This window comes from Salvelinus alpinus, chromosome 2, assembly GCF_045679555.1.
Source record: "Salvelinus alpinus chromosome 2, SLU_Salpinus.1, whole genome shotgun sequence".
Taxonomy (NCBI): domain Eukaryota; kingdom Metazoa; phylum Chordata; class Actinopteri; order Salmoniformes; family Salmonidae; genus Salvelinus; species Salvelinus alpinus.
In genome coordinates, this window is record NC_092087.1 from 125,340,647 (window position 1) to 125,367,329 (window position 26,683).

Below are 26,683 nucleotides of genomic sequence, written 5' to 3' on the forward strand. Positions count from 1 at the left end.
TCTTTCTCCCCTCTCTCTCCAGATGAAATCTCGCGTCTTGTGACGGCCGGCCGCCCAACAACCTGCCCGCTTGACCCTATCCCCTCCTCTCTTCTCCAGACCATTTCCGGAGACCTTCTCCCTTACCTCACCTCGCTCATCAACTCATCCTTGACCGCTGGCTACGTCCCTTCCGTCTTCAAGAGAGCGAGAGTTGCACCCCTTCTGAAAAAACCTACACTCGATCCCTCCGATGTCAACAACTACAGACCAGTATCCCTTCTTTCTTTTCTCTCCAAAACTCTTGAACGTGCCGTCCTTGGCCAGCTCTCCTGCTATCTCTCTCAGAATGACCTTCTTGATCCAAATCAGTCAGGTTTCAAGACTAGTCACTCAACTGAGACTGCTCTTCTCTGTATCACGGAGGCGCTCCGCACTGCTAAAGCTAACTCTCTCTCCTCTGCTCTCATCCTTCTAGACCTATCGGCTGCCTTCGATACTGTGAACCATCAGATCCTCCTCTCCACCCTCTCCGAGTTGGGCATCTCCGGCGCGGCCCACGCTTGGATTGCGTCCTACCTGACAGGTCGCTCCTACCAGGTGGCGTGGCGAGAATCTGTCTCCTCACCACGCGCTCTCACCACTGGTGTCCCCCAGGGCTCTGTTCTAGGCCCTCTCCTATTCTCGCTATACACCAAGTCACTTGGCTCTGTCATAACCTCACATGGTCTCTCCTATCACTGCTATGCAGACGACACACAATTAATCTTCTCCTTTCCCCCTTCTGATGACCAGGTGGCGAATCGCATCTCTGCATGTCTGGCAGACATATCAGTGTGGATGACGGATCACCACCTCAAGCTGAACCTCGGCAAGACGGAGCTGCTCTTCCTCCCGGGGAAGGACTGCCCGTTCCATGATCTCGCCATCACGGTTGACAACTCCATTGTGTCCTCCTCCCAGAGCGCTAAGAACCTTGGCGTGATCCTGGACAACACCCTGTCGTTCTCAACTAACATCAAGGCGGTGGCCCGTTCCTGTAGGTTCATGCTCTACAACATCCGCAGAGTACGACCCTGCCTCACACAGGAAGCGGCGCAGGTCCTAATCCAGGCACTTGTCATCTCCCGTCTGGATTACTGCAACTCGCTGTTGGCTGGGCTCCCTGCCTGTGCCATCAAACCCCTACAACTCATCCAGAACGCCGCAGCCCGTCTGGTGTTCAACCTTCCCAAGTTCTCTCACGTCACCCCGCTCCTCCGCTCTCTCCACTGGCTTCCAGTTGAAGCTCGCATCCGCTACAAGACCATGGTGCTTGCCTACGGAGCTGTGAGGGGAACGGCACCTCAGTACCTTCAGGCTCTGATCAGGCCCTACACCCAAACAAGGGCTCTGCGTTCATCCACCTCTGGCCTGCTCGCCTCCCTACCACTGAGGAAGTACAGTTCCCGCTCAGCCCAGTCAAAACTGTTCGCTGCTCTGGCACCCCAATGGTGGAACAAACTCCCTCACGACGCCAGGACAGCGGAGTCAATCACCACCTTCCGGAGACACCTGAAACCCCACCTCTTCAAGGAATACCTAGGATAAAGCAATCCTTCTGCCCCCCCCCCCTTAAAAGATTTAGATGCACTATTGTAAAGTGGCTGTTCCACTGGATGTCATTAGGTGAATGCACCAATTTGTAAGTCGCTCTGGATAAGAGCGTCTGCTAAATGACTTAAATGTAAATGTAAATGTAAGAGTGAGTCTTGGCTTTGTGAAAATGACCGAAAGAGCAGCTGCTCACCGATTTGACAGCGCCAAAGCAGTTCCACCTCCAACACTGCCAAAACATCTGCTATGCGGGTGTCTGTTTTTGCCGGTTAACGCTCGATCTGATTGAATATAGGCATTTAACAATTTCAATGAACCAATGCATAACAACTATCTCTGTGATGCTATTCAGAGGCTGAGATTTTGCAAGTCAGAAATATTTCTGGGACTTTACTTTAAATGGGAAATCTGTCGCCGTCTATTGAGCTATTCACTTACTGAAAACTGCACCAAAACCATTATGCATTTGGCTATTTTGATAGTCCCAGGTGTTCTGAATAAGAGATTATAATTGCTCATTTTACAATATTACAACATAGTTGGTAGGAAGAATAACATCAAATATGGGTTGGACTAGATTCTTAAAATAATTATCATCATGAAATTGCATACCCAACATTATATGTCATTTTAAACTAAGTAGAATTGTAGAAACTTAGCTTTAAAACAGAAATGTCAGGGACAAATTTCTGGTCCTAGTCCGCCCCTGCTTGCACAATGTACTTTCAATGAAATCTCAACTGCAATTCAGCTCATTTGGTTGTACTATTCATTAGATGAAGCACAATGATAACACATTCCGTTGTACAGATAAACAAAATATCTGTCATTGTTTTCTCGTTTGAACTTTGTGCTAAATGGTTGAAAGTGCAGTTATAACGAATTTATGTGACAACCAAATTCCATTGGAATTCCATTGGAATTTGGTTGTGTTTTTGGATGGTTGAAAGCATAGTGATAACACATTGGGAATTCAACAAACTTTTGGCTGTCTTTTTGAATGGGTGAATGTAGGTTAAATTCTCATTGATCAACATCTCAACCAAATATCATCCAATTGTCCTTGTTGAAATGACTTGGTGTGCACAGTGTGATGTCACTGCAACATACATGTTAATAATATGTCAGCTATGGTGACAATTTACCTACAAAGGTTAAATGTTACTTTTTTGTTACATATTCCACCAATGCCACTATAATCCACTTTACCACAAATCATTAACATGTGGACATAAATGATGCAATGCTCTTTGGCTTTAACCAAATGCAAATAAACTTTTTCACATACTAAATGTGAGACTCAAATGGTAACTTCTGGAGCATAATAAAGAAAAATCTGCAGGAAATGCTCTGGTTATATGGAAATATACAAACAAGCGACAGCGTGTTCTAGCACGCTGCAGATGCCAAGTTCCCTGCCAAGGTGTTAAGGGAAAAGAACAGTACTTTAATCCCATCTGAGGTTACTTTTCCTGGGGTACGATGCCCGGAGAAATGACTCATCCCATGGGGGCAAGAAAGTGGTACTTTTGTCTACAGACTCCTACAATAGATTGAACATGCATAAAGTTGAGTGAAACTTAACAATGGTACCTGAGTCTGTGCATAAAATCAGAAATACTATGATGGAACAATGGACTTTTGCGTTTAATGAAAAGGACAGGAAATGGTCTTGCAAGATATCAGTGTGTGAGACAAAGACAGGTCTGTTCGGGGAGAAGGTTGTCTGGGTGTCAAGTGAAAGATCATATTGTACCGTGAAGTTTCGTTGCAACTTGTTGTCTTAGTAACATAACAGGTTCAGGTAAATAGCCATTCTGTGTGTCATGGCAAAGCTCACCTGTCAAAGTTAAACTGTGTGTGTTGACTGACTGACCTACCTGGGGAAAATAGAAGCAAGTTTGTCTATGCTTTCAAACAGGCGCTATTACGAGAGAGGAAATCCATCTGTTTATGGTTGTGTGCAATTTTATATGTTTGTGCAGGCAGACACCATATATAGAGTGAGATGGGGGAGGGTGGAGTTGCACGACAATGGTATATTTTCAATATTCACACAAAGTACATATCTATCTATCCTCTTCCATCTCCTTCTGCATGCTAGCATCTGCCCGCAGGGTGTCAAAGTGGGGGGAGGCGCCCTGCCCTGCCCTACATTACGTAATACCTCCCTGTATTCCTCCCTTCTCTATTCCTCCCTTCTGCCTCCCCACCGTTGTCCTCCTCCCAACCTCCCTCCCACCTTAAGCCATGTGCAGCATAAAAAGGGAACAGTGGCTGGGCCGTGCACCACATTCTCTCTCCTCTTCATCCCAGGCAGGCAGACTACCTCTCAGCAGCCATGTCCTTCTCCAGATCTAGCATGTCCTACAGCAGCAGCGGCGGTGGAGGTGGCACCATGTCCATGAGGTCTGGAGGTGGAGGTGGAATGGGTATGGGTATGGGCTCCTCCCGCTTCTCCTCGATGGGTGGTGGTGGTGGTGGTGGAGGAGGCCGCGTCACTGCCATGAGGGCCGGCAGTGTGTATGGAGGTGCAGGAGGCTCTGGGGTGCGCATCTCTAGCTCCTCGTTTGGTTCCGGCGGCGGAGGTGGTGGTGGCGGTTATGGTTTCGGAATGGGAGGTGGTGGTGGTGGAGGTGGCGGTTATGGTTTCGGAATGGGAGGGGGTGGTGGTGGCGGCGGTGGAGCTGACATGAATGTGTCGGCCAACGAGAAGGCCACAATGCAGAACCTGAACGACCGCCTGTCCAACTACTTGGAGAAGGTGCGCTCCTTGGAGGCGGCCAACGCCGAGCTGGAGCTGAAGATCCGTCAGTTCATGGAGAGCAAGACGTCTCCCAGCTCTCGTGACTACTCTGCCTTCTACGCTACTATTGCCGACCTGCAGGACAAGGTACGTGACATGTGTCCTTGATAGCAAGAGCACTCAATAATGACATCTCAGCATGTCAAAACATGGTAATGTCTGCAGAGTGACAATGTTATGCTTCATTAGAGAGTACATGTACATGGTGTACACATGTCATCAGCTTGTTTTTCTAACAAGTTACTGAGAGTGATATATGACTGTTAGAAGAGGCTAAATTATATACATTTGTTATAATTGATTCAACCAAGATGTGGCACCAAAGATAGATGCAAAGACAGTACGCATATTTGCAGCTGAAGCATTAAAAATAAAGCAGATAATTGAAACCTATCCTTCCTGTCTGTTAAGAGCCCCTAGGCGATTGCAAACGGTGGAATTTGTTTCTTTGTGTCATGCTTTACAATGATCATAATGACAATAGGTTCCCTGTAATGCTTCTATGGGCTATCATTTACAGTGCAGCTGAAACTCAGATCTCAATGATTACAGTGTGGTATCAAAGTTTGTGCCTACTGCATTAGTATGAAATTCCATGCATGTCCCATCCTGAAATGTTTTGCCATCCTCCACCTCTCAGATCCAGGCTGCCACTCGCGTAAACGGAGGCATCTATCTGAACATCGACAACGCAAAGCTCGCTGCAGACGACTTCAGAACCAAGTAAGTATATCCAACACCATCCACATATACAGAACACTGTTGGTGCATTCCCTTAACCAAATGGAATAACCCAAATCTGTAAAAACCCTCATACTGGTTATTACAGAATTTTGTGTTGAAACTACAAAAAAGGAAATCAAATGACACCATAACCACACCCTCCCAACAGACATATCAGAAGCCTGGTGTTACTTTCTGTTATTTTCCCAAAACCTAATGGAATACTAGAATCTATAACCCCCTGCTATTCCCACAGAGGAACACATTCCGGCAGTTCTTTGACCTAAGCTCTCTCTATCTCTCAGGTATGAGAACGAGCTGGCCATGCGTCAGTCGGTGGAGGCGGACATTGCCGGGATGAAGAGGATGCTGGACGAGATGACCATGGCCAGATCTGACCTGGAGATGCAGATCGAGGGGCTGAAGGAGGAGCTCATCTATCTCAAGAAGAACCATGAGGAGGTGGGTGTGGGCTGATGGAACATATCCATACATTCCCTTAAAGTATTACATCAATTGACCATGTCAACCTGCTATGGGTCTTCACTAGAACACCACTGCTGGCTTTCAAGCACATCTGTATCAAGCAATGGTGTTCAAATGTATAATGAAGACAGAGGGCAGCTCAAGTTGTTACCATCAGCAGAGGTTAGTCACTTCTTAATTCTTTAAACTCACCCCTATGTGTTTCTCCACAGGAGCTGCTGGCCATGAGGGCGCAGATGACTGGACAGATCAATGTGGAGGTGGACGCAGCACCACAGGAAGACCTGTCCAGAGTCATGGCTGAGATCCGTGAGCAGTACGAGTCCGTTAGTGCCAAAAACCAGCGCGACCTGGAGGCCTGGTTCCAGACCAAGGTAGAACCTCTAGAACCTCTAAACTATGTTCATGGTGTAGATGTTCCTTTACTTCTAGTTGGTAACATTGTCACATTCTATCATGAGCTGTATGTTGGTTTGTTCATGTGATGATTGACCATTGTTTTACAGACAGAGACGTTGAACAAGGAGGTGGCATCCAGCACAGAGGTTCTCCAGACCTCAAAGTCAGAGATCTCAGAGATCCGTCGCACACTTCAGGGCTTGGAAATCGAACTGCAGTCACAGCTCAGCATGGTGAGCCGTAATTTCAAACATCTGACCAATGACCAAAGTTTAGGGGACATTACTTACACAACTTTCTGCAACTTTCTTCAATAATCAACAATTGACTCTCATCATTCTCTACCATCCCTCAAGTATCTCACTTTCACCTGGACTCTAACACTATCCCTCAAGTTTTTATAGCCAGGCACCACTCCATTACTATAGCTAACCTCTACCTGCCTACATATTGAATTACTAGAGCTAACTTTTTCAGTATAACTGTAAACATTCCAAATTCCAAACCTACTCCCACAGTTTTTGACCCATCATCTCTATCTCTCCCGGCCAATAGAAAGGCTCCCTGGAGAACACGCTGGCGGAGACGGAGGGCCGTTACTCCATGCAGCTGGGACGCCTCCAGAACCAAGTGACCAGTCTGGAGGAGCAGCTAGTGTCTCTCCGCAGCGACATGGAACGCCAGGGCCAGGAGTACAAGATGCTGCTGGACATCAAGACACGCCTGGAGATGGAGATCGCTGAGTACAGGAGGCTGCTGGACGGAGAGGCTAGCGGGTAAGGCAGGATGGGAAGTGGGGTGACAAGGGTCCTTGAAACAAGTGAAAATGAATTCATGTTTCCTTCAACATTTGACTTTATTAAAAAATGTTATTTTGAAGTTGACCTTAATATGAGACATTGTTACTTTTGACATGAATCTACTGGTGTTTGACCTTTAATAAATACTTATTATGATCGTAGATCATAGATGCTAACTATGCTAACCATGGGTTTCCCTTCCTAACAGCCTCGGCCTCAGCTCCTCGAAATCTGTCCACAGCTCCTCCAGCTCCCACATCAGCTCCTCCAGCTCTGGCCCCGGCTCCTCCACCAAAGGCAAGGTGGTGATCATCACAGAGGAAATTGTGGACGGCAAGGTTGTTTCCTCAAGTGGAACCAAACACACCACATAAGGTCCCACACACGCAGCGAGCACTGCAGCAAGCGACAGGTTAACCCCATAGAAATTACTAGAATGGGTATAGGAAATGAGAGGCCAGCACATGGAATATTACTGCTCCCCAGTGTTTATTCATGCAACCTAAAATACAACGTTTCAACTTATAAAAAGTGTTTGTCAGATAAATAACATTGTTATTTGTTGAGGCCAGCTCTGGTTAACTCTAGTTTAAGATGTGCATACCATCCTCCTGTTCTTTCTAGAATGGCTAAATCCCCTCAGACACCCATCATGGATCATTGACTTGAATGGGGATTTATTTTCTGGTAATTCTATTTCTATGGTTAACACCTCCAGAACAACACATTCTACTACATCTGGATGGAACACCAACAACAGACCCCATTGTCAATGTAATAAAGATGCTCTGACTTGCTGAAACCATCATTCTGTCTTCTGTGTCTTTCAACTTGATTTATCTGATCTGGCGTGCTCCCATACATCTGACTATCATATAAGCTGTTATATTTTGCACATGAGGCCAATTCTATGGTCTTGAGAAAGTATATGCGTCATATTGATCTTGAATAGTGTAATTTATGACATTCACTTGTACTGAGTTTAGTACTTGGCAATAAATGTATGAATGCTGATAGTCGAAATTTGAATTCAAGTTTTCAGCATATAATTATATAATTCAATCTCTATTAATCAAACTCAAAACTAAAAAAAAATGATGCATTAGATTCAGAGTTATGTACTGTATGGAGGGTGTTTGTGGAGTCAACTCTACAGCTGTACACCATGTTTTGGTTGAAAGATGTAAAATTGAAAACAATTCATTTGAAATGAGAACACAAAATGTATCTGCTATGACATCCATACTCAGACATTCTTATAGTCTGTCTTTGATAAAGCATGAATATCTCTGAAACATGTAAAACCTCACAGTCCATTCTCATTCAACCACATAATCTTTATTGATGGTTTTCTTGACAAATTATTACTAGACTGTCACGACTTCGGCCGAAGTTGGTCCCTCTCCTTCTTCGGGCGGCGTTTGGCGCTCGACGTCACCAGCTTTCTAGACACCACCGATCCATGTTTCATTTTGTCTTGATCATACACACCTGGTTTCCATTCCATTAATTATGTTCCTTATTTAACCCTCTGATTTCCCTCTCTGTTTTGTGCGTTATTGTTTGTCATGTGGGTTCTCGTTGTTCGTGCTTTGGATTATTGTATTTGTTCCTTGTTGGAATCTTACCTATTTTGCAGTAAATTTGGGGTTATTACTCGGTACTGTGTCCTGCGCCTGACTCTGCATTTTTTTCATTTTACCATCGTCCTCACAGTATAACGCACCAGGTTGTAAGCGCTCCTGAGGTCCAATTTTGTGAAGAAGCGTGCCCCGTGCAATGACTCTGTCATACTGGCTATGAGAGGTAGTGGGTAACTGTATTTTATCGTGATCTGATTCAAACCTCGATAGTCAATACTCGGGCGCAAACCTCCATCCTTCTTCTTCACAAAAAAGAAACTCGAGGAGACAGGTGAAATGGAAGGCCGAATGTATCCCTGTCCCAGAGATTCGGTGATATATGTTTCCATAGGCACCGTCTCCTCCTGTGACAGAGGATACACGTGACTCCTGGGAAGTGCAGCCTCTACCAGAAGATTTATCGCACAATCCTCCGGTCGATGGGGTGGTAATTGAGTCGCCTTCTTTTTACAGAAGACGAGTACCAAATCGGCATATTCGGGGGGGAATGTGCATGGTGGATAGCTGGTTTGGACTCTCCACCGTAGTGGCACCTAAGGAAACACCTACACACCTCCCTGAGCACGAGACCATCCCTTGAGAGCCCTCTGTTGCCACGAAATAATCGGATCATGAGAGGCCAACCAGGGAAGGCCCAACACAACAGGAAACGCAGGAGAGTCGATCAGAAAGAGACTAATTCTCTCCTCATGATTCTCCTGCGTTATCATACGGAGTGGATCTGTGACCTCCCTGATTAGCCCTGACCCCAACGGACGACTATCTAAGGCATGTACAGGGAAGGGGACATCAACAGGAACAATAGGAATCCCTAAACTAAGTGCAAAGGTAGGTCAATAAAGTTCCCAGCTGCGCCTGAATCTACTAGCGCCTTATGCTGGGAATGCTGGGAAAACTCAGGAAAGGCTATATACAACCACATGTGTGCAACAGGGAGCTCTGGGTGAGGTGTGTGCCTACTCACCTGAGATGATCCACCAGTGTTCCGCCTGCCACCTCGATTACCTGGGAAACCTCCCCAGCACCGACCAGCAGTGTGTCCTCTGCGGCCACAGTTGGTGCAGGGAACGGTCCCCCCTCCGGTCCCCCTCATAGCAGCACCTCCCAGCTCCATCGGGGTAGGATCAGAGGTGCTGGGGGATGGAACTGACGGACCCCGATCCGGACGTCCGCGGGAGGCCAACAGGTAATCCAGCCGGATGGATAGGTCAACCAGCTGGTCCAGATTAAGGGTGGTGTCCCTGCAGGCTAACTCCCTATGAACGTCCTCGCGTAAACTACACCTGTAGTGGTCGATCAGGGCCCGCTCATTCCATCCTGCGTCGGCGGCCAGAGTTCTAAAATCCAGAGCGAACTCTTGAGCGTTCCTCATCCCCTGTCTTAAATGGAACAAGCGTTCCCCCGCCGCTCTCCCCCCAGGGGGATGATCGAAAACTGCCCAGAAGTGGCGGGTGAAATCTTTGTAATTGTCCAACGTCGGGCCTTCTTCTCCCCAGATGGCATTGGCCCAGACCAGTGCTTTTCCAGTCAGACAAGAGATGAGGGCTCTCACTCTCTCGCGTCCTGAGGGGGCTGGCTGAACAGCTGCTAGGTAGAGCTCCAGCTGGAGTAGGAACCCCTGGCACCCGGCAGCCGATCCATCATATGCTCCCGGGAGCGAGAGTCGAATCCCACTGGATCCTGATGAAGGAAGTGTGGATCTCTGGGTCAGTTGTTGTGGGAGCTGGAGAGGTGCTGATGGGTGAACCGGAAAACCCCCTCTCTCCCATCGGTCCATCGTTTGCAGCACGCGACCATGTTACAGAGTCTCGGTACAGCCATGGATCGCGTGCTGCAAACGATGGACCGATGGGAGAGAGGGGGTTTTCTGGTGAAACACGCTGAACGCGCTGAACGTGCTGAACACGCTCCTCCATTGGGAGAGGAGGGCTGGCTGTACCTGCTGACTCCATTTGAGGTGCGTATCAAGGGGGGGATGAGTGGAAGACGGCATTTAGCACTACATCTGGGCACTATGAATATCTCGTCATGCCGTATGGGTTAATGAATGCTCCATCAGTCTTCCAATCCTTTGTAGACGAGATTTTCAGGGACCTGCACGGGCAGGGTGTAGTGGTGTATATAGATGACATTCTAATATACTCCGCTACACGCGCCGAGCATGTGTCTCTGGTGCGCAAGGTGCTTGGTCGACTGTTGGAGCATGACCTGTACGTCAAGGCTGAGAAATGTCTGTTCTTCCAACAGTCCATCTCCTTCCTAGGGTACCGCGTCAGGGGTGGAGATGGAGAATGACCGCATTTAAGCCATGCGTAATTGGCCGACTCCAACCACGGTAAAGGAGGTGCAGCGATTCTTAGGGTTTGCCAACTACTACCGGAGGTTTATCCGGGGTTTCAGTCAGGTAGCGGCTTCCATTACGTTCTTGCTGAAGGGGGGACCGGTACGACTGCAGTGGTCAGCGGAGGAGGACAGGGCTTTTTGTCAACTTCTTCAGGCTGCAAGCCCGACACCGGTACACTTATGACAACATCCAGCTCAAGTGCAGGGCGCGAAATTCAAAATGTATTTTTTAGAAATATTTAACTTTCACACATTAACAAGTCCAATACAGCATTTGAAAGATAAACATCTTGTGAATCCAGCCAACATGTCCGATTTTTAAAATGTTTTACAGCGAAAACACCACGTATATTTATGTTAGCTCACCACCAAATACAAAAAAGGACAGACATTTTTCACAGCACAGGTAGCATGCACAAAGCCAACCTAACTAACCAAGATCCAACCAAACAAACCTAGAAACAACTTCATCAGATGACAGTCCTATAACATGTTACACAATAAATCTATGTTTTGTTCGAAAAATTTGCATATTTGAGGTATAAATCAGTTTTACATTGATGCTACCATCACAGCTACCGTCAGATATAGCACCGAAGCAACCAGAGTAATTACAGACACCAACGTCAAATACCTAAATACTCATCAAAAACATTTCTGAAAATATATGGTGTATAGCAAATGAAAGACAAAGATCTTGTGAATACAGCCAATATTTCCGATTTTTTTAAGTGTTTTACAGCGAAAACACAATATAGCGTTATATTAGCTTACTACAATAGCTAACACACAACAGCATTGATTCCAGGTAATCGGTAGCGATAGCACAGTTCGACAGATATATGAAATATCATCCCAAAATGGGTCCTACTTTTGCTGATCTTCCATCAGAATGTTGTACAAGGGGTCCTTTGTCCAGAACCGTCTTTGTTTGGATTCAGAACGACCTCTTTCCCTCTTGAATTAGCAAGCACACTGGCCAAGTGGTGCTAAGCTCTCCTTCGTGAACAAAGTCAAACAACGCAACACGCCTAACGTCCCAAATAAATTTCAATAATCTAATAAAACTACATTGAAAAAACATACTTTACGATGATATTGTAACATGTATCAAATAAAATCAAAGCCGGAGATAGTATTCGCCTATAACGACGGCTTTCCAGAAGGCGATTCCAGGTCCAACTTCGCGCTTTCGAAAAAACAAGAAATGGCGGACTACTCATTCCAAGAGGATTTATTCCACTTCAGACCAAGATAATCCACTCATTTCTCCTCTCACTTCCTCTTGACATCCAGGGGAAGGTGTATGACGTGTATGTATACCCATACGTATCATGCCCATTTATAGGCAAGCCTTTGAAAAGAGACCTCGATTTCAGAAATCTCACTTCCTGTCAGGAAGTGGGCTGCAGAAGGAGTTCTGTTTCACTCAGAGAAAAAATTAAAACGGTTTTAGAAACTAGAGAGTGTTTTCTATCCAATAGTAATAATAATATGCATATTGTACGAGCAAGAATTGAGTACGAGGCCGTTTGAAATGGGCACATTTTTCCAAGTTACTCAATACTGACCCTGCAGCCCAAACAGGTTAAGGCTCTGTTTACCTCGGCTCCCATGCTGGCTCATCCTGATCCCTCTTTAGCGTTCATAGTTGAGAAGGATGCGTCCGAGGCTGGGATAAGGGCTGTGCTGTCTCAGCGCTAGGGTACGCCACTAAAACTCCGCCCCTGCGCTTTCTTTTCGAAGAGGCTCAGCCCGGCGGAGCGAAACTATGATGTGGGACCCCGGGAGATATTGGCTGTTGTCAGGGCTCTGAAAGCGTGGAGACATTGGCTTGAGGGGGCTAAACACCCTTTCTTCATTTGGACTGACCACCGCAATCTGGAGTACATTCGGGCAGCTAGGAGACTGAACCCTCGCCAGGCGAGGTGGGCCATGTTTTTCACCAGCTTTGTTTTCACTCTATCCTACAGACCAGGTTCCCAGAACGTTAAGGCAGACGCACTGTCCAGGATGTATGACACGGAGGAGCGGTACGCAGAGCCCACTCCCATAATTCCAGCTTCTTTCCTGGTGGCACCGGTGGTATGGGAGGTGGACGCGGACATCGAGCGGGCGTCACGTGCAGAGCCCACTCCCCCACAGTGTCCAGTTGGGCGTCTGTACGTTCCGTTTGATCCGCGATCGTTTGATATGTTGGGCCCACATGTCACCCTCCTCGGGTCATACTGGCATCGGTCGGACAGTGCGCTGTCTTAATGGGAAGTACTGGTGGCCCACTTTAGCTAAGGACGTGAGGGTTTATGTTTCCTCCTGCTCGGTGTGCGCACAGTCCAAGGCACCTAGACACCTGCCCAGAGGGAAATTACAGCCTCTTCCCGTTCCACAACGACCGTGGTCACACCTATCGGTGGATTTCGTGACGGATCTTCCCCCGTCACAGGGTAATACCACGATCCTAGTCGTTGTGGATCGGTTTTCTAAGTCCTGCCGTCTCCTTCCTTTCATTTCTCAGAACAAGAATAAACTGACGAGTTTTAGAAGAAAGTTCTTTGTTTCTGGGCATTTTGAGCCTGTAATCGAACCCGCTGATGCTCCAGATACTCAACAAGTCTAAAAAAGGCCAGTTGTTTTGCTTCTTTAATCAGGACAACAGTTTTCATCTGTGCTAACATAATTGCAAAAGGGGTTTCTAATGATCAATTAGCCTTTTAAAATGAGAAACTTGGATTAGCTAACACAACGTGCCATTGGAACACAGGAGTGATGGTTGCTGATAATGTGCCTCTGTACGCCTATGAAGATATTTCATAAAAAATCTGCTGTTTCCAGCTACAATTGTCATTTACAACATTAACAATGTCTACACTGTACTTCTGATCAATTTGATGTTCTTTTAACCTCTACTTCATCACCCTCCCGGATCCGGGATCCTCCTCATCAAAAAAGCTGACTAGCATAGCCTAGCCTAACGGGACAGGGATATCATATAATATAATTTTCATGAAATCACAAGTCCAATACAGCAAATGAAAGATAAACATCTTGTGAATCCAGCCATCATTTCCGATTTTTAAAAGGTTTTACAGCGAAAACACAATATGTATTTCTATTAGCTAACCACAATAGCCAAACACACAACCGCATATTTTCACCATGTTTCCACCGCATAGGTAGCTTTCACAAAACCGACAAAATAGAGATAAAATTAGTCACTAACCAAGAAACAACTTCATCAGATGACAGTCTTATTGTCACGTCCTGACCATAGTTCTTGTGTGTTTTGCTTGTTTAGTGTTGGTCAGGACGTGAGCTGGGTGGGCATTCTATGTTGTGTGTCTAGTTTGTCTGTTTCTGTGTTCAGCCTAATATGGTTCTCAATCAGAGGCAGCTGTCAATCGTTGTCCCTGATTGAGAATCATATATAGGTGGCTTGTTTTGTATTGGGGATTGTGGGTGGTTGTCTTCTGTCTTTGTGTTCTGCACCAGATAGGACTGTCTCGGTTTTCACATTTGTTATTTTGTATTTTGTATAGTGTTCACGTTATTGTCTCTTCTTTAATTAAATCATGTTGAACACTAGCCGCGCTGCATTTTGGTCCTCTCCTTCACCCCAGGAAGAAAGCCGTTACAGAACCACCCACCAAACTCGGACCAAGCAGCGTGGCTACGGGAAGCAACGGCAGCAGCAGCAGCAGCAGGAGCTAGCAAGGCAGAGTGGCTGGAAGCCCGAGAGGCTCCCCCAAGTTCTTGGGGGGGGCACACGGGGAGTGTGGCTGGGTCAAGTGGGAGACTTGAGCCAGTTCCCCGTGCTTACCATAAGGAGCAGTTGGCTAAATTGAGGTACGAGTCGGAGAATGTGGAGGAGTTATTGGACAGATTGGAGGAAAGTGAAAGGATGGGAGACTATGAGAATTTTTGATGAGTTGTTGGTGATATTGGAGGAGAGCGAAGAGAGAGAGATGTTGGTTTGGCGTAGTATACACGGTACTCGCCCTGAGGTGTGTGATTACCGTGGAGAGCGGGAGTACGGGCAGACACCGTGTTATGCGGAAGAGCGCACGGTGTCTCCTGTACGTGTGCTTAGCCCGGTGCGGGTTATTCCACCTCCCCGCACTGGTAGGGCTAGATTGGGCATTGAGCCAGGTGCCATGAAGCCGGCTCAACGCGTCTGGTCTCCAGTGCGTCTCCTCGGGCCGGCATACATGGCACCAGCCTTACGCATGGTGGCCCCGGTTCGCCAACACAGCCCAGTGCGGGTTATTCCACCTCCCCGCACTGGTCGGGCTACGGGGAGCATACAACCAGGTAAGGTTGGACAGGCTCGGTGCTCAAGGGAGCCAGTACACCTGCACGGTCCGGTATATCCGGCGCCACCTTCCTGCCCCAGCCCAGTACCTCCAGTTCCGGCACCACGCACCAAGCCTCCAGTGCGTCTCCAGAGCCCTGTTCCTCCTCCACGCACTCTCCCTGTGGTGCGTGTCTCCAGCCCAGTACCATCAGTGCCTACACCACGCACCAGGCTTCCAGTGTGTCTCCAGAGCCCTGTTCCTCCTCCACGCACTCGCCCCGAGGTGCATGCCCTCAGCCCGGTACCACCAGTGCCGGTACCACGCACCAGGCCTATAGTGCGCATCGAGAGTCCAGTGTGCCCTGTTCCTGCTCCCCGCACTAGCCTTGATGTGCGTGTCTCCAGTCCGGTACCACCAGTTCCGGCACCACGCACCAGGCCTACTGTGCGCCTCAGCAGGTCAGAGTTGGCCGTCTGCCCTACGCCGCCTGCACTGCTCGTCTGCCCAGCGCCGTCTGAGCTGCCTGCCTGCCCAGCGCCATCTGAGCCATCCGTCTGCCCAGCGCCATCTGAGCCACCCGTCTGCCCAGCGCCATCTGAGCCATCCGTCTGCCCAGCGCCATCTGAGCCATCCGTCTGCCCAGCGCCATCTGAGCCATCCGTCTGCCCAGCGCCATCTGAGCCATCTGTCTGCCCAGCGCCATCTGAGCCATCCGTCTGCCCAGCGCCATCTGAGCCATCCGTCTGCCCAGCGTCATCTGAGCCATCCGTCTGCCCAGCGTCATCTGAGCCGCCCGTCTGTCCCGAGCCATTAGAGCCGCCGTCTGTCCCGAGCCGTCAGAGCCGTTCGTCAGTCAGGAGCCGCTAGAGCCGTCCGTCAGTCAGGAGCCGCTAGAGCCGTCCGTCAGTCAGGAGTGGCCAGAGCCGGCAGCCAGTCAGGAGCTGCCAGAGCCGCCAGCCAGTCAGGAGCTGCCAGAGCCGCCAGCCAGTCAGGAGCTGCCAGAGCCGCCAGCCAGTCAGGAGCTGCCAGAGCCGCCAGCCAGTCATGAGCTGCCCTCCAGTCATGAGCTGCCTTCCAGTCATGAGCTGCCTTCCAGTCATGAGCTGCCTTCCAGTCATGAGCTGCCCTCCAGTCATGAGCTGCCTTCCAGTCATGAGCTGCCCTCCAGTCATGAGCTGCCCTCCAGTCATGAGCTGCCCTCCAGTCATGAGCTGCCCTCCAGTCATGAGCTGCCATCCAGTCATGCCCAGCTGCCCTCCAGTCAATCGTTGTCCCTGATTGAGAATCATATATAGGTGGCTTGTTTTGTATTGGGGATTGTGGGTGGTTGTCTTCTGTCTTTGTGTTCTGCACCAGATAGGACTGTCTCGGTTTTCACATTTGTTATTTTGTATTTTGTATAGTGTTCACGTTATTGTCTCTTCTTTAATTAAATCATGTTGAACACTAGCCGCGCTGCATTTTGGTCCTCTCCTTCACCCCAGGAAGAAAGCCGTTACACTTATAACATGTTATACAATACATTTATGTTTTGTTCGAAAATGTGCATATTTGAGGTATAAATCATAGTTTTACATTGCAGCCACCATCAAAAATAGCACCAAAATGGCCTCCCAGGTGGCGCAGTGGTCTAGGGCACTGCATCGCAGTGCTAGCTGCGCCACCAGAGTCTCTGGGTTCGCGCCCAGGCTCTGTCGCAGCCGGGAGGTCCGTGGGGCGACGCACAATTGGGCTAGCGTCGTCCGGGTTAGGGAGGGTTTGGCCGGTAGGGATATCCTTGTCTCATCGTGCTCCAGCGACTCCTGTGGCGGGCCGGGCCGGGCGCAGTGCGCGCTAACCAAGGGGGCCAGGTGCACGGTGTTTCCTCCGACACATTGGTGCGGCTGGCTTCCGGGTTGGAGGCGCGCTGTGTTAAGAAGCAGTGCGGCTTGGTTGGGTTGTGCTTCGGAGGACGCGTGGCTTTCGACCTTCGTCTCTCCCGAGCCCATACGGGAGTTGTAGCGATGAGACAAGATAGTAATTACTAGCAATTGGATACCACGACAATTGGGGAGAAAAGGGGATAAAATTTTAAAAAATAAAAAATAAAAAATGTAAAAAATAGCACCAAAGCAGCCAGAATAATTACAGAGAGCAACGTGAAAAAAATAAATACTCATCATAAAACATTTATGAAAAATACATGGTGTACAGCAAATGAAAGATAAACATCTTGTGAATCCAGACAATATTTCCGATTTATTAAGTGTTTTACAGCGAAAACACAATATAGAATTATATTAGCTTACCACAATAGCCAAACACACAAACGCATTTATTCACCGCAAAGGTAGCTTTCGCAAAAACCAGCAAAATATATAAAATTAATCACTAACCTTTGGACAACTTTATCAGATGACAGTCTTATAACATCATGTTACACAATACATTTATGTTTTGTTCGAAAATGTGCATATTTATAGCTACAAATCCTGGTTATACATTGTGAATACGTAGCAACGATTCACCAGAATCTCCGGAGATATTTTGGACACTCACCTAATCTGACCAAAGAACTCATCATAAACTTTACATAAAAATACTTGTTGTATGGCAAATGAAAGATACACTGGTTCTTAATGCAACCGCTGTGTTCGATTTTTTAAAATAACTTTACCACAACATACATCTTGGGTTATTGTGAGACAGTGCTTACCAACATGGCGGAGAATAGACATCAACATATTACACAGAAATACAAAATAACATCATAAATGTTGTCTTACTTTTGCTGAGCTTCCATCAGAATGTTGTACAAGGAGACCTATTTCCAGAATAAATCGTTGTTTGGTTTTAGAATGTCCATTTCTTCTGTCGAATTCGCGCCACAATGCTAGCCAAGGTTGCTAACATTCCCATCCTCTCTTGGCGCAAAGAACGGAAAACTCCAAAAGTCCCAATAAACGTTGAATAAACTGATAAAACTCGGTTGAAAAAACCTACTTTATGATGTTAATATCATATGTATCAAATAAAATCAGAGCCGGAGATATTCGCTGTGTATACCGAACGCTTTTCAGAAGACAATGTCGAGGTCCCTCGCGCGCCGTCGAAGACAAAGAAAATACCGGACCTGTCACTCCAAAAGCTCTTGTTCGGCCTCAGATCAAGCTAGACACCCCATTCCACCTTCCACTGCCTGTTGACATCTAGTGGAAGGCGTATGAAGTGCATGCATATCGATAAATAAAAGCCAGTTGAATAGGCAGGCCCTGAAACAGAGCCTCGTTTTCAGATTTTTCACTTCCTGTAAGGAAGTTTGCTGCAAAATGAGTTCTGTTTTACTCACAGATATAATTCAAACAGTTTTAGAAACTTGAGAGTGTTTTCTATCCAATAGTAATAATAATATGCATATTGTATGATCTAGAACAGAGTACGAGGCCGTTTCATTTGGGCACGATTTTTTCCAAAGTGAAAACAGCGCTCCGTATTGACAAGAAGTTTAAGGGACAAAAAATGTGCTTTTCTTTCAAAAACAAGGACATTTCTGAGTGACCCCAAACTTTTGAACAGTAGTGTACATAGGCTGACCCAAACAGTACAAACAACTTCTGAGTATGACTCCTAATCTTTGGAAAGTTTTGTTAATCGAGAGATGCATAGAACCTCGTCAGTGACATTGTTTTGAATAGTTCTCCAATCACTGCATCAGACTGAAGATTGATAAGCTCAAGTTACAGGTCAGTGGGAGCGTTAGCCACACCGAAGGTGAAAGGAGAGGAAACCAACAGCATGTCATTTTCTAACACTTTGAAATCCGCAAAATGACAAGAAAACTCACCGTTCAAAGCACGCAGCACCGATGTATACTTCTCCCACTGGACTTCTGATAGGGAACAGATTAGTAGTGTCGGAAGGTGGGTGAGATTGTTGGCTTCTACTTGGCGGGTCAGGAGGAGTAATTTTCCCTTTAAGGCTTTGACAAGGCTGTACATCTAATGTGCATAAAGACCCTTCCTTCCTTTGTAGTTTGGAATTCAGTTCATTCACTTGGGCCATGATGTCCACGGTGAAGGCAAAATTAGCCAACCATTCTTTATCTTGCAGCTGATGTCACATCTGCTCCTGCAACGCCCTCTACTGCTCATCCTGTGTCTCTTTGACCTGCCGCCACTCCCCCAGTACTCTCTCCCTCTCTCTCTGTGCATGTGTGTGATTGTGGGTGGAGACAGGTGTGCTGGAGTCAGAGCAGATCCCATTAGCTGCAACCTGTTCCATAATCAAGACCTCTACAAATACTCAGCCATGCCACTTCCCCGCTGCTAGATCGTAATCTCTGCTCAGTCAGTCTACGGTTCTAGCCGTTTGTTTCTATTTAGATCCTGTTGTGCCTGTTTTCTTTGCCTGACGCTGTTTTCTTCTCCGCTACATTTCCGCCAGCTCTGACTCTGGTCCCTGTCTCCAGTCCAACGTCTCATCATCCTGCTACCTCTGTCCTGGATTCCCCCCGGACCTGCTTACCCTGTCCCAACCCTTCTCGCTCCAGCCTCAGCCTCCACACCTGGTTTCCTGCAACCCGCCCGAGCTTCCCCTGGCCTGCACTCCATCTTCCCCCTGTGTTTCAATAAATACCTTGGTTACTTCATCCCAGTCTCCTCGTCTGAGTCTGCTCTTGGGTTCCCCTGTTCCACTCTGCGTAACAGTTGTGGGAAATCAACATATTTTCCTTTCATTTGCTAAAACTCAGCAATCTCCGACTTCATGTCCCACACACTTTTAAGCACCTTCCCCAAACTCAGCCATCTCACGTTTGTGTGGTAGGGGAGATCTGCATGACTCGACTTTGTCTCTTCCAACAGTGAGACAAACTGCCTGTGGTTTAAAAATGTTATCTTATGAAGTTTACCACTTTAGTGACTGTTTCCACAACATGGCTCATTTTCAAAACACATTTACAGAGCACCTCCTGATGAATAATGCAATGCAGGAAAATCATGTTCTGATCTGGGTTCAGCTCTGCTACCTGATCTTCTATCCTTTTCAAAAGGCCAATGTTTCTTCCTGTCAAGTTTGGGCACCCATCAGTGGTCACACGGGTAACTTTTCAAAACTCAGTCCCAGCTTTGCCACACACTTATTAACCTCCTCCAATACGTATTTCCCTGTGGTTGTGCTCTTCATTGACTGCACTGAAGCAAGCCCCTCTGTAATTTCAAAGTCTGGGGTTATGGCTCGTAAGAATATCAACAACTGCACCATGTCACGTGCATCACTGCTCTCATCCAGGGTCAAGGAGAAATAGGTGAAATCGTTTCCCTTGTCTTTCAACTGTTGATCCATATTTCCTGTGATGTCCTCAACACGCCTTGTAACTGTTTGTCTTGACAGGGCAACATTTTCATACAGCTCTTTAAAAAAATATATTTTACCCCCTTTTTCATGGTATCTAATTGGTAGTAGTTACTGTCTTGTCTCATCGCTGCAACTCCCGTACGGACTCGGGAGAGGCAAAGGTCAAGAGCCATGTGTCCACCGAGACACAACCCAACCAAGCCGCCCTGCTTCTTGACACAACACACATCCAACCCGGAAGCCAGCTGCACCAATTTGTTGGAGGAAACACCATACACCTAGCAACCTGGTCAGCATGCACTGCACAGCACCCAGCCCGCCACAGGAGGCGCTAGTGCACAATGAGAAAAGGATATCCCTGCCGGCCAAACCCTCCCGACGCTTGGCCAATTGTGCGCCGCCCCATGGGCCTCCCGGTCGCGGCAGAGCCTGGGCTCGAACCCAGGATCTCTGGTGGCACAGCTAACACTGTGATGCAGTGCTATAGACCACTGCGCCACCCGGGAGGCCCTCAAACAGCTCTTTCTTGTCGGGGCAAAGTAGTGCTGCAGAGTCAAGTAAACATTATTTAATGAATTTGCCCTCTGCGAAAGGCTTGCTTTGTTTATCAATATTGTACATAGCTAGCTCTTGCAATTCCAGCTTGATGATGAGCTTGGAGGGTACTATGGTGTTGAATGCTGAGCTGTAGTCAATGAACAGCATTCTTACATAGGTATTTCCTTTTGTCCAGATGGGATAGGGAAGTGTGCAGTGTGATGGCAATTGCATCGTCTGTTGACCTGTTGGGGCGGTATGCAAACTGAAATGGGTCTAGGGTAGCCGGTAAGGTGGAGGTGATATGATCTTTGGCTAGTCTCTCAAAGCACTTCATGATGATGGATAGTCATTTAGCTCAGTTACCTTAGCTTTCTTGGGAACAGGAACAATGGTGGCCCTCTTGAAGCATGTGGGAACAGCAGACTGGGATAAGGATTGATTGAATATGTCCATAAACACACCAGCCAGCTGGTCTGCGCATGCTCTGAGGACGTGGCTAGGGATGCCGTCTGGGCCGACAGCCTTGCGAGGGTTAACACGTTTAAATGTTTTACTCACGTTGGCTGCTGTGAAGGAGAGCCCGCAGGTTTTGGTAACGGGCCGTGTCGGTGGCACTGTATTGTCCTCAAAGCAAGCAAAGAAGTTGTTTAGTTTGTCTGGGAGCAAGACATCGTGGTCTGCGATGGGGCTGGTTTTCTTTTTGTAGTCCGTGCCTGACTGTAGACCCTGCCAAATACCTCTCGTGTCTGAGCTGTTGAATTGCGACTCTGCTTTGTCTCTATACTGATGCTTAGCTTGTTTGATTGCCTTGTGGAGGGAATAGCTACACTGTTTGTATTCGGTCATGTTTCCGGTCGCCTTGCCCTGATTAAAAGCAGTGGTTCGTGCTTTCAGTTTTGCGCGAATGCTGCCATCAATCCACGGTTTCTGTTTGGGGAAGGTTTAAATAGACACTGTGGGTACAACATCACCGATGCACTTGCTCATAAACTCACTCACCGAATAAGCGTATTCATCAATGTTATTGTCCGACGCTATGCGGAACATATCCCAGTCCACGTGATCGAAGCAATCTTGAAGTGTGGAATCCGATTGGTCGGACCAGCGTTGAACAGACCTGAGCACGGGCGTTTCCTGTTTTAGTGTCTGTCTATAAGCTGGGAGCAACGACATGAAGTCGTGGTCAGCTTTTCCGAAAGGAGGACAGGGGAGGGCTTTGTATGCGTCGCGGAAGTTAGAATAAGTTAGAATCCTTTTGTCCAGATGGGATAGGGAAGTGTGCAGTGTGATGGCAATTGCATCGTCTGTTGACCTGTTGGGGCGGTATGCAAACTGAAATGGGTCTAGGGTAGCCGGTAAGGTGGAGGTGATATGATCTTTGGCTAGTCTCTCAAAGCACTTCATGATGACAGAAGTGAGTGCTACAGGGTGGGATTAATTTAGTTTAGTTATCTTTGCCATCTTGGGTACAGGAACAATGGTAGCCATCTTGAAGCATGTGGGGACAACAGACTGAGAAAGGGAGTGATTGAATATGTCCGTAAACACACCAGCCAGCTGGTCTGTGCATGCTTTGAGGACACGGCTAGGGATGCCGTCTGGGCCAGCAGCCTTGCGAGGGTTAACACAATTAAATGTTTTACTCACGTCAGCCACGGAGAAGGAGGGGGAGGGGGGTGGGCGCAGTCCTTGTTAACGGGCCACAACGGTGGCACTGTATTATCCTCAAAGTGGGCAAAGAAGGTGTTTAGTTTGTCCGGAAGCATAACGTCGGTGTCCGTGACGTAGCTGGAATTATTTTTTGTAGTCCGTGATTTCCTGTAGACCCTGCCACATACGTCTCGTGTCTGAGCCGTTGAATTGCGACTCCACCTTTTCCCTGTACTGGCATTTCACTTGTTTGATTGCCTTGCAGAGGGTATAGCCACACTGTTTATATTCAGACATATTCCCAGACCTCTTTCCATGGTTAAATGCGGTGGATTGCGCTTTCAGTTTTGCGCAAATTCCGCCATCCATCCACGGTTTCTGGTTAGGGTAGGTTTTGATAGTCACAGTGGGTACCACATCTCCAATGCACTTCTTTATAAACTCACTCACTGAGTCAGTGTATAGGTCGATGTTGTTCTCTGAGGCTGACCAGAACATATTCCAGTCCGCGTGATCAAAACAATCTTGAAGCGTGGCTTCCGATTGGTCGGACCAGCATTGAATGGTTCTCGTCACTGGTACATCCTGTTTGAGTTTCTGCCTATAAGGCAGAAGGAGCAAGATGGTGTCGTGATCAGATTTGCCGAAGGGAGAGAGGGGGAGGGCTTTGTATGCATCACAGAAGTTAGAGTAGCAGTGTGTAACGGCAGTCTAGCTCTTCCTCCTCCTCGGACGAGGAGAGGCGAGAAGGATCGGAGGACCAATGTGCAGCGTGGTAAGTTTCCATGATTTAATATACACGAAGACAAGACACTATACAAAACAACAAACGTACTAACCGTCACAGTCCCGTGTGGCACAAACACTGACACAGGAAACAACCACCCACCAAATCCCAACACAAAACAAGCCACCTATATATGATTCTCAATCAGGGACAACGATTGACAGCTGCCTCTGATTGAGAACCATATTAGGCTGAACACAGAAACAGACAAACTAGACACACAACATAGAATGCCCACCCAGCTCACGTCCTGACCAACACTAAAACAAGCAAAACACATAAGCACTATGGTCAGGACGTGACAGTACCCCCCTCCTGAGGTGCGGACTCCGAACGCACCCCTAAAACTCAAGGGGAGGGTCTGGGTGGGCATCTGTCCGCAGTGGCGGCTCCGGCGCAGGACGAGGACACCACTCCACCATTGTCTTTGTCCCCCTCCTTAGCGTCCTTTGAGTGGCGACCCTCGCCCCCGACCCTGGTCTAGGAACCTTCACAAAGGTCCCCCCTAGATTTAGGAGACAGCTCAGGACAGAGAGGTAGCTCAGGACAGAGAGGTAGCTCAGGACAGAGAGGTAGCTCAGGACAGAGAGGTAGCTCAGGACAGAGGGGCAACTCCGGACTGAAGGGCAGCTCCAGACAGAGAGGCAGCTCTGGACTGAAGGGCAGCTCTGGACTAATGGCAGCTCCGGACTGAGTGGCAGCTCATGACTGGAGGGCAGCTCATGACTGGAGGGCAGCTCATGACTGGAGGGCAGCTCATGACTGGAGGGCAGCTCATGACTGGAAGGCAGCTCATGACTGGAAGGCAGCTCATGACTGGAGGGCAGCTCATGACTGGAAGGCAGCTCATGACTGGAGGGCAGCTCATGACTGGCTGGCGGCTCTGGCAGCTCCTGACTGGCTGGCGGCTCTGGCAGCTCCAGACTGGCTGGCGGCTCTGGCAGCTCCTGACTGACTGACGGCTCTAGCGGCTCCTGACTGACGGACGGCTCTAATGGCTCGGGACAGACGGGCGGCTCTGACGGCTCGGGACAGACGGGCGGCTCAGATGGCGCTGGGCAGACGGATGGCTCAGATGGCGCTGGGCAGACGGATGGCTCAGATGGCGCTGGGCAGACGGATGGCTCAGATGGCGCTGGGCAGACGGATGGCTCAGACGGCGCTGGGCAGACGGATGGCTCAGACGGCGCTGGGCAGACGGATGGCTCAGACGGCGCTGGGAAGGCAGGCAGCTCAGACGGCGCTGGGCAGACGACCGACTCTGACCTGCTGAGGCGCACAGTAGGCCTGGTGCGTGGTGCCGGAACTGGTGGTACCGGACTGGAGACACGCACCTCAAGGCTAGTGCGGGGAGCAGGAACAGTGCGTACAGGGCTCTGGAGACGCACAGGGGGCTTAGTGCGTGGTGCCGGAACTGGAGGTACTGGGCTGGAGACACGCACCACAGGGAGAGTGCGTGGAGGAGGAACAGGGCTCTGGAGACGCACTGGAAGCCTGGTGCGTGGTGTAGGCACTGATGGTACTAGGCTGGGGCGGGAAGGTGGCGCCGGATATACCGGACCGTGAAGGAGTACACGAGCTCGTGAGCACCGAGCCTGCCCAACCTTACCTGGTTGAATGGTCCCCGTAGCCCTGCCAGTGCAGCGAGGTGGAATCGCCCGCACTGGGCTATGCTGGCGAACCGGGGACACCATTTGTAAGGCTGGTGCCATGTACGCCGGCCCGAGGAGACGCACTGGAGACCAGATGCGTTGGGCCGGCTTCATGACACCCGGCTCGATGCCCAACCTAGCCCTACCAGTGCGGCGAGGTGGAATAGCCCGCACTGGGCTAAGCACGCGTACTGGGGACACCGTGCGCTCCACCGCATAACACGGTGTCTGACCAGTACGACGCCCTCTCACTCCACGGTAAGCACGGGAAGTTGGCGCAGGTCTCCTACCTGACTTCGCCACACTCCCCTTAACCCCCCCCCCCAAGAAATTTTTGGGTGAGCCTCTCGGGCTTTCAGCCGCTCTGCCTTGCTAGCGCCTCATAATGCCGCCTCTCCGCTTTTGCTGCCTCCAGCTCCGCTTTGGGGTGGCGACACTCCTCTGGCTCTGCCCAGGTTCCTTTACCGTCTAGAATTTCCTCCCATGTCCATTCCTCCTGGTACCGCTGCTGCTGTCGCTGCTGCCCGTTGCCACGCTGCTTGGTCCGGGTTTGGTGGGTGGTTCTGTAACGGCAGTCTAGCTCTTCCTCGGACGAGGAGAGGCGAGAAGGATCAGAGGACCAATGTGCAGCGTGGTAAGTTTCCATGATTTAATATACACGAAGACAAGACACTATACAAAATAACAAACGTACTAACCGTCACAGTCCCGTGTGGCACAAACACTGACACAGGAAACAACCACCCACCAAATCCCAACACAAAACAAGCCACCTATATATGATTCTCAATCAGGGACAACGATTGACAGCTGCCTCTGATTGAGAACCATATTAGGCTGAACACAGAAACAGACAAACTAGACACACAACATAGAATGCCTACCCAGCTCACGCCCTGACCAACACTAAAACAAGCAAAACACATAAGCACTATGGTCAGGACGTGACACAGTGGTTGAGGGTATTGCGCATGTGCGTAGCGCAATCAATATGCTGGAAGAGTGTAGGTAGACTTGTTCTCTAATTTGCTTTGTTAAAATCCCCAGCTACAATAAATGCAACCTCAGGATGTATGGTTTCCAGTTTGCATATAGTCCAGTGAGGTTCCTTGATGGCCGTCTTGGTGTCTGCTAGAGGGGGAACGTACAAAGCTGTGATTTTAATTGATGAGAATTCTCTTGGTAGGAAAAATTGCCGGCACTTGATAGTAAGGAATTCTAGATCGGGTGAGCTGAAGGACTTGAGTTCCTGTATGTTGCTATGATTACACAATGAGTCGTTAATCATAAAGCATACATCTCCGCCCTTCCAGAGAGGTGTTTATCTCTGTCGGCGCGATGCATGGAGAAGCCTGGAGGCTAAACTGATTGCAACAACATATCCCGAGAGAGCCATGTTTCTGTGAAACAGAGAATGTTACAATCTCTGATGTCTCTCTGGAAGGCAACCCTTGAATTTTGTCTACCTTGTTGTCAAGTGACTGGACATTGGCTAGTAGTATACTCTGGAGTGGTGTGCGATGTGCACGTCTACGGAGCCTGGCCAGGTGACCGCTTCGTCTGCCCCTTCTGCGAAGTCGATGTTTGGGATCGCCTACTGGAATTTGCTCCATTGTTAATTTTTTATTTTACCTTTATTTTACTAGGCAAGTC

The 26,683-nt window shown here is 48.5% G+C and overlaps 1 protein-coding gene across 2 annotated transcripts in view; it reads left to right on the forward strand.

Moving 5' to 3' along the window:
- Window positions 1-3,794: 3,794 nt before the first annotated feature.
- The window catches only part of LOC139568608 (keratin, type I cytoskeletal 13-like), a 56,997-nt gene continuing 34,108 nt past the window's right edge, over window positions 3,795-26,683 (forward strand). The window contains exons 1-7 of one of the 2 annotated variants that reach the window (XM_071390547.1): window positions 3,795-4,468; window positions 5,022-5,104; window positions 5,410-5,566; window positions 5,803-5,964; window positions 6,097-6,222; window positions 6,545-6,765; window positions 6,998-7,597. In XM_071390547.1, coding sequence (XP_071246648.1) covers window positions 3,917-4,468; window positions 5,022-5,104; window positions 5,410-5,566; window positions 5,803-5,964; window positions 6,097-6,222; window positions 6,545-6,765; window positions 6,998-7,163 — 1,467 coding nt within the window. In that variant the 5' untranslated portion in view covers window positions 3,795-3,916 and the 3' untranslated portion in view covers window positions 7,164-7,597. Of the gene's footprint in view, window positions 4,469-5,021; window positions 5,105-5,409; window positions 5,567-5,802; window positions 5,965-6,096; window positions 6,223-6,544; window positions 6,766-6,997; window positions 7,598-26,683 lie in introns of those variants that run through there. The other variant, XM_071390546.1, reaches the window with a different exon arrangement.